General features: G+C 39.3%; 2 protein-coding genes across 5 annotated transcripts in view; both read left to right on the top strand.

The window, feature by feature from the left end:
* Window positions 1-14182, top strand: part of LOC136400198 (cytochrome P450 2J2-like) — a 91969-nt gene that overhangs the window by 47433 nt on the left and 30354 nt on the right. The window lies entirely within an intron of this gene.
* The window catches only part of LOC136400196 (cytochrome P450 2J2-like), a 35678-nt gene continuing 27672 nt past the window's right edge, over window positions 6177-14182 (top strand). For both annotated transcript variants that reach the window (XM_066376418.1, XM_066376417.1), the window contains exon 1: window positions 6177-6495. In XM_066376418.1, the coding sequence (XP_066232515.1) occupies window positions 6286-6495 (210 nt within the window). In that variant the 5' untranslated portion in view covers window positions 6177-6285. The remainder of the gene's footprint in view (window positions 6496-14182) is intronic.

Here is a 14182-nt window from a genome sequence, read left to right as displayed (position 1 = left end):
AAGAGAGTATAGCTAGAGCATTCCAGGCCACAGGATGATACCTACTAAAGCCCAAAGCAAGAAGTGTGCCTGGCATGTGCCCGGAAGACAGTTGGAAACGTTAGCTGGCCCTGTGTTACAAAGAGCTTAGAATGCCATACTCGCTAAGAAATTTTTATCCTATGATGATCAGTTTTAGCAATGGATGCTCTCTAGAAAAATGCTGGCACAGCCAGTCTTATCAACAGCCTTAGGTCCTGGGACATAGCGATTAAAAGGAAACAAGAATATAGCAGAGATCTCTCAGCATCTGGGCACTGCCTTGCTTCTGGCGTTTTACCTCATGACCACATGTTGGCAGCCTCAGTGCATCACATTCGAATCTCTAGCTCAGATAGGAATTTCAGATTTCAACTAAGCATTCCAAATATTGCACTCTTAGATGCTGTTCTGTGTTGTCTGTCTTTGGGAGAATGCTCTTTTTAGAAATCAACAGTGTTTTGTGGTGGTTTCTAAATAGTTCTTGGGATTCCTCAGGTCAAATTCTAATGTGTTCTTTTCTCCAAATGCACAAATGATATTGCATAGGAGCTGGCAATACAGCCCCTGACAGATCTTGCAAACAATAGTGGCTTTACAAAATTCGGCACACCATGTAGCCTAACCCCATTCCCTCCATTTTATAGATTGTGAAAATTAGTCTCAAAAAGGGGCATGGATAGAGATAACAAAGTGCAATTAGGAAACTGAAATAGCTAGAGAACTACAGGAATGGTTAGCAGTTGAGATCACTTGGGTCAGGACCCTGTCTCACCACTTGGCGGATGAATAACTTCAGGAAAAGTCCTTCTCCGCTGTGCCCCAGCTTCCCATATCCCCTTCCTCAGGTTACATTTGTTCCTAAAAATGCCTTTTCAATGCTTCACATGTGCCTGTACTTAACAAGGACCACACGCATTAGGTTTTACTATTATAATTTCAAAGATTATGTTTTCATTTTTAGAAGTTCTAATGGCAATTATGTAAATATTAACAGTTATTTTCTCATTGGTAAATTATCCTATTTTTACCTTAAAAATCTAACCTTTTCATTATCTTTTGAATATTTGAGCTACTTGCCTTAATGTTCCCTACAGACTGATTTATTTTCTGTACTTCCTAGAATATGAGGTTTTTTCTTCTTCTCCTCTTTCTTCTTCTTCTTCTCTTTCTTCTTTTTCTCCCTTTTCTTCCTTGTCTTGTTCACATCTGCTGACACAGGCAATAAATATTTACTAAGCATCTATGTGCTAGTCACTGTAAATATCATATCAACCAAAACAGACTTTTAAAAAACTATGTCCTTGGGAAGTCTACATTCTAGAAGGGAACAGAGGGAGAGAAAATAAACAGAAATTAGGGCATGTATTGTGCTAAATTAGAATTTGTGCTATAAAGACAAATAAAGTGGGAAAGGGAAGAGTTGCATTTGACATAGGTTGGTCAAAGGAATTCTTGAAAAGATCATTTCTGAGCAAAGACTGCAGGAGGTTAGGGAGAGAACTGAGCACGAATCTTGGGCAAGATGCAGGAGTGTTCCAGGCATGTTCTAGGATAGCCTCATGACTGCAGTAGACTTGAAGAGGGGTAGAGTCGCAGATAATGTCAGAGAGGTTACCAGAGCCAAAATAGAAATGAAGTCAAAGAAAATGTGGGGAAATTTTATTATTCCAGTAGGGATGACTTTCTAAGCATGACACAAATCTGTGACGGCCTGAAAAAGAATAATAATTCTGACTACATTGAAAACAAACATTTCTAATATGGCAGATATACTATAATCAAAGTCAGAAGGCTAGGGGAAATGTGAGAATACTAGCCACAAAAACACTGGGGAACAATTTTTTTCCTTTTGAGTTGCATGAGCTTTTAGAACTGTTTCTATATATATATGTGCATCGATGATTCCAAATCTGAAATCCATTTTTTGGTGCGTGCTCTAGTGTTTATGCAGTTTTAATTTCTTTTTGTTACAGTTAATGACATGCGTTGGCTTTTAAATTGGAGTTAAAGGGCAACGACTCGGATGAACATAATCACAAGGCAATTTAATGTTTTACAAACATCACTTTTATATAATTGTAGTTGTCTTTAAATGTAAAAAATTATCAGATAAAAACACCCTTATTTTGTTTTAAGATTGAATCATGGCTTCTTCAGGTAGGCGTAAATGTAAGAATAGTCCTGACACCTTCTGTTATATATGTGGCTGTTACACACTTCAACGTCAAAGGCACAATAGTTCAACGTTTGTGACATGTGCATATGTTGCCTATTTTCAAGTTCCCCTTGGCGATCAGGACAAGAATTGGGCTCCTCATATTGTGTGTCATGATTGTGAGGAAATGCTTCATGACTGGACAAAAGGAAAATGCAAAGGAAAGCCCATGGTTTGGCGTGAACCTAAGGCCCACAGCAGTGACTGTTATTTCTGTCTGATCCATACAAAGGGCATCGGTAAGAAAAAACAGCATATGATCGCATATCCTAATATTCCTTCAGCAATACGACCTATCCCACACTCTGAGACACTCCCAGTTCCAGTTTTCAATGGTTTTATTTCTTCTAAATAAAGTGAACATGGTGATCAAGTGTATTTTGATAAGATGCATGAGGAAATGGTTGTAGAATCTGAAGGGTCTTCTTCTGATGCCAAGCAGTCATTAACCCCCAGCAGTTTAGCCAACCCAAATTAAGTGACTTAGTAAGAGATTTGAGCCTATCAAAGAAAGCAGCTGAGTTATTAGCCTCCAGGCTTCAAGAAAAGAATGTACTTTACCGGTCAGCTAAAGTATCCCATTTCAGGAAGTGTGAACAAATTTTTGTGGACTTTTTTTTCCAAAGACAAACACTTTGTTTACTGTCATGATATCAGTAGTCTTCTCAGCCAACTAGGTGTTACCACTTACAGTCCAACAGAATGGCGGCTATTTCTTGACAGTTCTAAATGGAGTCTGAATTGTGTTCTCCTACATAACAGTAATGTTTATGCAGCGGTTCCAATTGGTTATTCAACTCATCTTTGAAAAGATTATAATGACATAAATATTGTCCTCAACTTACTGAAGTATGAGGAGCATAACTGGATCATTTGTGTGGATCTTAAAATGGTCAACTTCCTGCTAGGACAATAGAGAGGTTTTACAAAGTATCCTTGCTTTCTGTGTTTGTGGGACAGCCAAGCTCCGGAGAAACACTGGACACAGAAGGAGTGGCTGAAACATGAAGCTCTGGAAGTAGGGGTGCAAAATATTGTGAATAAACCTGTAGTTAATCAAGACAGGATCATTTTTCCCCCACTTCACATCAAACTTGGCTTAATGAAGCAGTCTGTTCAGGCTTTGAGTAGAGAAAGTGAATGCTTTCAACATATTATTTCTGCTTTTCCTTCCTTGTCTTTGGAAAAGATAAAAGCAGGTGTATTTGATGGACCTCAAATTATTACTATTTCACAAAGATGATGCCCAAAAAGACATTCTGCTACATTATGCGTTAAGATTCACTTCCTAAATAATCACCTTGATAAGTTTCCTGAAAATCTTGGAACTGTTAGTGCTGAGCAGATTACTGCTGGAGCATCAGACAAGATTGTCCTCAATAAGTACACAAACACAAGACCTACAAACACAAATTTTTGCCTGAATAGAATTTAAATAAGTTTTGTGCAAATTTTATGATTAAAATAAGTGTTTTAATATGTTCTATTTCAAAATTGTAGACAAATTCTGATGCAATCATATCTTTTAGTGTATTAGTGTATTTACTGCATTATATAAATTATTATATTTTCACAAAAATGATGCCCAAGAAGACATTCTTCTTCATTATGTTAAACCAGGGGTAGTCAACTTTTGTATACCTACCGCCCACTTTTGTATCTGTTAGTAGTAAAATTTTCTAATCGCCCACTGGTTCCACAGTAATGGTGATTTATAAAGAGGGAAGTAACTTTACTTTATAAAATTTATAAAGCAGAGTTACAGCAAGTTAAAGCATATAATAATAATTACTTAACACGTACTTTATGTCAGATTTGTGCTAAGTTTAGCAGAATAAATCTTTATAAAACAACTTACTATAGTTAAATCTATCTTTTTATTTATACTTTGGTTGCTCTGCTACTTCCCACCATGAAAGCTGGAATGCCCACTAGTGGGCGGTAGGGACCAGGTTGACTACCACTATGTTAAAGTAAATATTAAAAATTTTATAATAAGAAAACCTAAATTCTTGAATTGCAAAAAGCTGTAGTTTACAGATAAAAACGAATGTCAGATTTGAGATCAGCACACTTAAATTAGGTAAGAACAAATGTTTTTGTGGATACAACAAAACTTTGTTCCCCAGTGTATTCTAATCTTAAAAGTGACATTACCCACTTGAGTCCATGGCATAATCTCGCATCTGGTACTATTTTAAGGCTGTACTACTTAAAAAAAAAAATACAAAGGGAAGAACAGAAAAAACTAACATAAATTTTCATTGATATGGAAATGGGTGAATAAATTGTGGTGTAAAAATAGAACTCTCATATGATCCAGCAATTCCACTTCTGGATTTTGTTTTCTGAAGAAAACAAAAACACTGACTTGAAAAGGCATACACACCCCCAAGTTCTTTGCAGCAGTGTTTACAATAACCAAGATATGAAAACCTAAATGTCCACTGATGGATGAATGAATAAAGAAACCATTGTGAGTGTGTGTGTGTGTGTGTGTGTGTGTGTGTGTGTGTGTGTGTGAGAGAGAGAGAGAGAGAGAGAGAGAGAGAGAGAGAATATTATTATATATACTGGAGTATTTTCAGCCATAAAAAGAAATGAAATGGTACCATTTAAGACAGCATGGGTGTCCCTCAATGGCTATGGGTGTACTTCAAGGGTCTTTTGGTAAGTAAAATAGGTCATACAGAGAAAGACAAATAACATGATCTCACATATATTTAAAAGCCTTCAAAATAAAATAACAAGCTCATGGATACAGTGAACACATTGGTAGTTCTCAGAGGCAGGGGGTGGAATATTGGCAAAATGATTGAGGGAAGTCAAAGACACACACTGCAGTTATAAAATAGGTACTGGGGAAGTAACTATAGTTAATAATGCTGTGTTGCACATCTGAAAGTTGCTATGACAATAGATTTAAAAGTTCTCATCACAAGAAAAATTTTTGTAACTATATATGGTGACAGATACAAACTAGACTTATTGTGGTGCTCATTTCCCAAATGTATTCAAATATCAAATCAATATGTTGTACATCTGAAACTATTGTAACATTACACATCAATTATAGATCAATGTAAATAACTGTGGTGTAATGACTAAATACTACATAGCTGTGAAAGTAAATGAACTAATGCCATGTGTCAACCTGCAATGATCACAAACACATAATACTGAGGTTCTTTTGAAAAGCAGTTCTACAACATTTCTTTAGAAATAAGTTGTACTAATATTCGCAGCACTGTATGGATGCACAACTGCAGTAAAAAGGGGGGTGTAGACTGGAAGGTAAAAGCAAAGCTCTGACTAGTTATCTCCCTCTGGACTCTGGAAAATGCCCCCCTTCAGTGTTAATCACCTATTAAGGACTAGTGTCAATACTAGGAGCTTTGATGTAACTCTTGTAAATCTTCAGAACAGTTACAAATACGGACCTGATTTAGATATTTTGCAAACCAGTGGATTCATTTATTCACCACGCATTTGGTACTTAACCTCTGTTTCCCCAGTGCAAGATGGAACTAAGAAGAGAATCAGTCTAATTTTGGCGGAATGAAACAATTTAGAGAGAGAGGAAAGTGCGTTGTCTGCATTTAGCAATTTCAGGAGCTTCTGTTGCCTTGACTGTTTACCTGGCAAGGTTCAGATCCCTGGGTGAGACCTTGATGGAAAAACACGGAGCTCACACGTCTGTGACACTATCTGAGATGCATTGAGCCCATAAACCCAAGAGCCTCTGTGGTATCAGAGAAGGATTTTCCAAAACCAAGCAACTTCTCCCTGGAATCTAGTACCTGGCATCTGGCCCAAAGTAAGACCTGATGGGCGTCAGGGGGCGGGGCGAAGAGAAAATGGGAGGGTTCAGCGTGAGGTTCACCCCAAACGTCAGGGGGCGGGGCCCAGTAAAGTTCTGGGACAAAGTTCGGTGGGGCGGGGTGCGCCAGGGTAGGGGTGCGGCTAAGGTCGGCGCCCCTGGGATTTTAGTGACAGAGACAGGCAAGGAAGGCACCTGCTCACCGCAGAGGGTCCAGCTGAAAACAGCCATGCTTGGGGCCATGGGTTCCCTGGTGGCGACATTCTGGAGAGAGATCCATCCCCGCACGCTACTGCTGGGTGCCATCGTCTTTCTGCTTCTTGCCAATTTCTTCAGAAGACGGCTCCCCAAGAACTTCCCTCCAGGACCCCTGCGTCTGCCTTTCATTGGGAGCTTCCTCTATTTGGGCATTAAGCACCCGCATCTGGCGCTTCAGAAGGTAAGAAGGAGCAGGCTAAGCTGAGGGCCGAGTCCTCACCCTGACCTGAAGGACAAGGATCCTGCAGCGGACCTAGCGGAAGGATGGGTGGCTCTGACACTAATCCCAGACCCCTGGTAAACCCCATTTTGAGCCTGGTTTTCCTCTACTGGCATGATTCCACCGGCCCTTTCCAGGGGTAAATTATTGTAATTGCTTACTATTTAAGTGTGCTAGGCGTGTTACATTCTTCAACTCATTTAACTGCGTGTCTTGTTCAATAATAAAAGGACATCCTATTGTAATATGATCACCTTGTGCCTTTTAATATTGTTATCCTTGCGGTAAAAGAAAGAGTGCTTTCCCTCTTAGAAGTTCCAGTTCAGTCCCATAAATGATAACAGCGCCCTAAAGCCTCACCACTGTTCAGCCGAATCGCTCCCACCACCTTCAGCTTTCTCTCCCTGCAAACCTTTCTCCATAAAGTAATCATTTTAAAATGTCATTCCTCTGCCAAAAATACGGTGAAGGAAAATGATTTGACTTCGGGTGATTGTCACAAAATGCAATGAACAGTTCAAGTACTATACAGATGTTTACCTGAAACCTATGTGTTCTTATGGACACATGTCACCCTCTTAAACTTAATCTCTAAATAATAAAAAAAAAAAGAAGGGAAACAAAATTAAAGAAATAAACCAATAATAAATAAATAAAATGTCATTTCTCAGTTCAGATTTTCTTAGCACTTTCAGATAGTTTATCCTTGCCAAGTTCAGACTCCTTAGGGAGCCACTTGGAGCTCTTGTGAGCTCTTTAGACTTATTTATAATAATCTCCCATCAAGGCTGCCTGACTGAAGTCCCAAAATTATCTCCAACTTCCAACAAGGTTTTATCACTTTCTGGAAGAAATACCCAATTGGTAACAGTAACAGAATTAGTCACAGAATTTTAAACCTGTACCATTGTTTAGGAAATGTATTGTTTAATTTCTAAGTATTGAAAAGTTTCCTGTTTTGTTTTTGTTTTTTTCTGTTAATGATTTTCATTTTGATTCCATTATAGCCAGAGAACCTAAACACTTTGTATAATTTCAATTTTTAAAAATGTTAAGGCTGGCTTTATGACCCACGATGCAGTCTCTTGCATGCTTGAAAAACAAAAGCAGTGCACTATTTATACATGGATTTTCAACTGTGCAGTATGTCCAAGCTCCCTAATCATGGTGTTGTTCAAGGGTCATCTGTATTCTGCTGTTGTTGTACATAGTATTCTGTCAGTTAGAGATTTATTGTTTGCTTGTGTTATTTAATTGCCATTGCTGACTTCTTATCAGTTACTAGGAGAGTCATGTTGACATCTCAGACTATAATTAAAGGTTTGTCTACTTCTCTAGTCTGTACTGTTAGCTTTTTCTTTAGGTTTTTGACAGCTCCTTTACTTGGTGCATACACATTAAAATTGTTATGTCACCTTAGTGAATTGACTCTTAAATTATTATGTAATGTCCTTCTTTATCCCTGATGATTTTCTCTACCTGGATTTTATCTGATATGATATAGCCAGGCCAGCTTTATTTTCTTGATTAGTATTTACATAGTGAATGCTTCTTCATTCTTTCACTTTTATCCTACTTATATCACTATATTTGAAATGTTTCTTGTAGATAGTATATAGATGGATCTTTTGATTCTGCCTTTTTTTTATGCAGAGACAGAGAGAGAGAGAGTCAGAGAGAGGGATAAATAGAGACAGACAGACAGGAACGGAGAGAGATGAGAAGCATCAATCATCAGTTTTTTATTGTGACACTTTAGTTGTTCATTGATTGCTTTCTCATATGTGCCTTGCCTGTAGGGCTACAGCAGACCGAGTAACCCCTTGCTCAAGCCAGCGACCTTGGGTCCAAGCTCGTGAGCTTTTGCTCAAACCAGATGAGCCCGCGCTCAAGCTGGCGACCTTGGGGTCTCAAACCTGGGGCCTCTGCATCCCAGTTCAATGCTCTATCCACCATGCTACTGCCTGGTCAGGCAGATTCTGCCAATTTTTTCAATGAATTCTTAAATTTGTTTAATTTTCCACTTTTTGAGAAAGAGAAAGCTAGAGAGACAGGGGGTGGGGTGGGGAGAGAATAAAGCATCAACTTCTACTGGCTTTCACTTTCTCTTTTAGTTGTGTAGTGATTGCTACCAAAAGAGAGAGGAAAGAGTGTGAGAAGCATTAATTCATAATTCCTTTCACCTTAGTTGTACATCGATTGCCAGCATCCCCTTGCTCTAGCTAGCAACCTTGAGCTTTTCACACCAGCAAGATTCGGGCTCAAGCTGGTGAGCATTGGGATCCTAGGGACAACTGCCTGCTCAAGCCTGCAACCCCACACTGAGGAGCCCATGCTCAGAGCCAACAACCTCAGAGTTTGGAACTGCCAACCTCAGGGGTCAGAATAGGTGTTTTATGCACTGTACCACCACCGGTCAGACTCTACCAATTTTTTTTAATTGATGAATTTAGAGCATTTATATTTATATTTAATGGAATTATTGATGTGTTAAGACTTAAGTCTGCCATTTTATACCTGTTTTCTATATTTTTCCTTTGTTCTTTATTCCTGATTCTTCTTCCCTGTCTTCCTGAGGGTCACTTGTACAGGGATGAATAGTTATGCATGCAGATTCAGGAGTTTGCCAGGCCCCTAGAGCCCCCGAATTCGTCAATTCTAACTTCTCCGACAGAAATAAGGAGAAGTGTCTCTTCCTCATGGAGCAGATATGGATAGAACTCTGACTTCCATCCTCCCCACCCCACCACAGCATGGAAGACACAACACTATCTACGTCATTGTGTCCATCTCCATTCTCTCTAGCCTGCACTGATGAGAATAGATGATGGAGTCCTGTGGGGGTGGGCATCACAGAAGTGGGAGAGACCAGAATAGCACTTTAGAGACTTTATAACCTAAATTGACATTTGAAACACAATCCACAAAAGTGAGAATTCTGAACTTACTCTGGATACTATGTAATGCTTTCATTTGGTTGATTATCTGCCAAAATGGAAGATTTACACAGTATCCAAAGCCATATAACATAATACACAAAATGTCCAGATGTAGCCCAAAATTACTCACCTTACCAAAAACAAAGAAAATCTCAACTTTAATGGATTGACACCAATATTGAAATGACAGATGTTGGAATTATAGGATAAAGACTTTAAGGCAGCTATTATAAATATGTTTTGGTAAACAAATATTCTCAAAAAATTTTAAATAGAAATTATTAACAAAGAAATAAATTCATAAGAACAAAAGGGAACATTTAGAACAGAAACATAAATAACCAAAATAATATACTAAGTACAGCAACTCAATAGCAGAGTGCTAATGACAGATGAATCACTAAAATTGAAGAGATATCAATGGAAAATATCCAACATGAAAAAAACACAGAAAATAGATTGAAAGAAGAGAAAAACTAAGATGCAGGGAACTGTGTTAGAATAATAAAAGAACTAACATTTGTGCCATCAGTGTCCAAGAATTTCAGAAAGAGTGAAAAATGCATGTGCAGTTAAAAAAAAATATTTGAAGAAATAATGGCTGAAATTTTCTCAAAATTGGTAGTAGACAAACCAACAGATTCAAGAAGCTCAGTGAACCCAATAAACAAAACGAACTGAACATCAAAACATAGCATAATAAAATCTCTGAAACAAAAAGCAAAGAAAATTTCTTGAAAGCAGCCAGAGAAATACAACTCATTGTTTATGGGAAACAATAATTGAAATGACAGCATATTTCTCATCAGAAACCATGGAGGCCAGAAATAAGTAGTACATTTAAAAATGTTAAATAAAAGAAACTGTCAACCTAGATTCTATATCCAGTGAAAATGTACCTCTGAAATGAAGGCGAAATGAATACATTAATATATGAAGAAAGGCTAAGAAAACTTTTGCTATCAGACCAGCTTCAATGAAATGGTTAAAGAAAGTTCAGATATAAGAAGTGATAATGGTAGAAAATTTGGAACTCAGGAAATGGAGAAAAAACACCAGAAAGGGTAAAGAGATGGGTAAACATAACAAATTATTCTTTTTCCCTTGAATTAAAGAAATTATGTTTCATAGTTAAAAGCAAATTATATTGTGAGATGTGGTTCTCAGTGTACATGGAGATAACATTAAAGCAGAAAGGTAAAGGGATCTGAACTGTCATAAGGTATCTGTATTCCACGTGAAGAGGTAAGTGTTGAGACTAGGACACTGCAATAGGCCATGAATGCATATTACAGTCTTTAGAGGAACCACTTAAAACAAAACAAAAGGACATACTCAAAAACATTAAATTAAAATGGAATTCTTAAAAAAATATGGACACACTGAGACATTTTAAAATATTGTTTAATGAATGAGAGGGAATCTCACCCTACCTTGTATGCATACCCCTAATGCACATACACACACACACACACACACACACACACACACACACGCACGTTCTCAGAAGTACCTCCAGAGAAATTTGTTCTATATCCTTTCATATTCCTGTACAATAAAAATAAGAGAATACCCATTTGTAATTTTTTATTTGAGCTTTTCATGTCAATAAGAGTTGAACTATTCAATATAAAAATCTTTAGAAAACATAACCAAGAAATGTTAAAAATATTCCTATTGGTGGAATAGTGTTAAACCTTAGAAAAATATAGAAGAAACATGCTTTATTTTTCCTATTGTAATGACAAGCATATGCACGTGTGCACACCACACATACACTGCTCAGTGCTGGGAGGCATTGGAGCAGCAGACACTCTTGCCTACTGCTGGGGGGAGTAAGAGTTAGTATTTTCTCTTTTTTTCTTTCCTTTCTTTGTGTCTTCGGTTTGTTAGCTTTGAGTTTAAGTACTTAAAGGAAGTAGAACTTCTCAACTTTTTAAAGAATAATCCTTCATTTTTAATTGTTTCTTATTCTAAACATTTATTTTGCTACTCCTCATTATTTAAATACTAACCCTACATTTGAACATATTTTTTATTAATTTATATTTTTAGAAGAGATGAGAGAGAAAAAGAGAAACATTGATTTGATGTCCCACTTCTTTATGCTTCATTGGTTGCTCCCTAAGTGCCCTGCCTGGGGATCAAACCGCAACCTTGGCACGTTGGGACGACACTAACCAACTTACCTGCCTGGCCAGGGCTGACAATTTTATCCATCATGTTGAATTTTCTATGTCTCACTAGTTCTGTTTGCCCTTATAGTTCTCATGTTCCCCCATTTCTTTGTCTATTTTCATGTCTGATTGGAAGCCTTCTAAACCATCTTATTTTTAATCACATTCATTCTCTTACTGTCTGTTCTTTAAATGACATGTTTAATGTTGTACTTTAAAAAATATGGCCAAAGACATTTCAGATTTTCTCAGAGTTATACAGTTATTTCCATGTAAATCAACAGAGTAACTGGCACAGAGTATTTAACAATTTTTAAACATCACCATAGTCGATACTAAGGGCTGAGGAGATCATGTGACTTACCCATGTTTACACAGTTAATCATACCGTATGAGTTTTTTTGTTTTGTTTTGTTTTTGTTTTTGTTTTGTATTTTTCCAAAGCGGGAAGCAGGGCAGAGGCAGGCAGACAGACTCCTGCATGCACCCAACTGGGATACACCGGGCACCCGAAATGCTCACCAAAGGGAGATGCTCAGCCCCTCTGGGGCATTGCTCTACTGCAATCAGAGCCATTCTAGACCCTGAGGCAGAGGCCATGGAGCCATCCTCAGCACCGGGGCAAACCTTACTTCAATGCAGCCTTGGCTGTGGGAGGGGAAGAGAGATAGAGAGAAAGGAGAGGGGGAAGGGTAAAGAAGCAGATGGGCACTTTTCCTGTGTGCCCTGGCCGGAATCGAACCTGGGACTTCCACTCACAGGGCTGACACTCTACTGCTGAGCCAACCAGCCAGGGCCCCCTTTGAGTTTTTGATTCAGTAATATTGGACTATTAATATACGTGGGCAGACAGCTGGTAAATACAGAACTCTGAAGAACTTCACTTCAGTAAATATTAATACTAATGGACAGCCAAGTGCCTTCCAAGTACAGAATGAAACCCCAGTTTGTCACTTAGAAGTCATTTAGCCTACCTGAGATTTTTAGCTATTCTAAAAACATCCTATTGAATATTCTAAAGAAATCAAGAATGCAGGTCGCCGGTTCAAAACCCTGGGCTTGCCTGGTCAAGGCACATATGGGAGTTGATGCTTCCAGCTCCTCCCCCGTCTCTCTCTCCTCTCTCTCTTTCTTTCTCTCTGTCTCTCTCTCTCTCTGTCTCTCTCTCTCCCTCTCCCTCTCTCCTCTCTAAAATGAATAAATAAAATAAAAATAAAGAAATCAAGAATGCATTTTGTAAAGCCTGTGAAGTATATCCAACATTCAGTAAGTTATCCCTGCTGTTTCTTAGAAACAAGGACATTCATTCCCTTTGAAAACTTGATTGACTCTGTCCCTTCTAGCAAGGCAGGGTGTACTGTGCTAGAGATGAACAAAGACTGATGAAAGCCCTGGCCGGTTGGCTCAGTGGTAGAGCATCGGCCTGGCGTGCAGGAGTACTGGGTTCGATTCCCAGCCAAGGCATACAGGAGAAGCACCCATCTGCTTCTCCACCCCTCCCGCTCTCCTTCCTCTCTGTCTCTCTCTTCCCCTCCCACAGCCAAGGCTCCACTGGAGCAAAGTTGGCCCGGGCCCTGAGGATGGCTCCATGGCCTCTGCCTCAGGGTCTAGAATGGCTCTGGATGCAACAGAGCAACGCCCCAGATGGGCGGAGCATCGCCCCCTGGTGGGCATGCCGGGTGGATCCCGGTGGGGTGCACGAGGGAATCTGTCTGACTGCCTCGCCGTTTCCAACTTCAGAAAAATACAAAAAAAAGACTGATGAAAGACTGAGCCAAAACAGCAGTGGAAATATTGAGTTCAGGCTCAGTTTTTAATATGGGAGAAGGGTGGTAGAAAGAGACTGAATCCACTATATTTGCTCTGGTGGGTGTGGCGTGGTTCAAGGCTCTTAGGGGGACATGGGAGAGCAAAAGTGCCTGGAAATCAAGGAGGCGGAGCACAGACACCTGGAAAAAAATGGAGCCCTTCTACTTGATCTACTGCCTGCAGCTAGACATACCCAGCAGACAGATGGAATGGGAAGGGTCCACAGAGACCTCTCTTGAATGGACAAGTCAGAACAGACTCTGATTGGTGACCATTCCCTGTCATCCAACTCATCTTGCACATACCTGCACCCTGTGCCTACTCATGACACACCCACACACTCTTCCATTCTCTACACCCTACCCTCTTCTCATGCTCACTTTCACTCTCTCACTCCCACTAAGTTCTATGGTCCCCACACAACCTTAAGGTCCCCACTCAAGTCTAAGGTGCTAGTGCCACCTCAGGTTCATGGTCTTGTCTTATAATCTTACACAATGCCTGAAAATCCCTCTACCACTCAATAGCTCTATCACCTCGGCTACAACTTGTTTTCCTCTTCCGAAAAACAAGGACGTTCATTAGTAGCTTAGGGTACTTGTGAGATTAAATAAGATAACACGTGAGAGATACGTAACACGGTACACATTGAATGTGGCTGTCTGTGTCCAGCAGTGCCTTCCTCCCGCCATCCCTGTGCCTGGTCCTCCCTGTCTCCATGAA

This window comes from Saccopteryx leptura, chromosome 3 (genome assembly GCF_036850995.1).
Source record: "Saccopteryx leptura isolate mSacLep1 chromosome 3, mSacLep1_pri_phased_curated, whole genome shotgun sequence".
In the NCBI taxonomy this organism is placed as follows: domain Eukaryota; kingdom Metazoa; phylum Chordata; class Mammalia; order Chiroptera; family Emballonuridae; genus Saccopteryx; species Saccopteryx leptura.
Note: the sequence above shows the minus strand (reverse complement) of the source record. Positions and strands in the feature narration are given on the sequence as shown.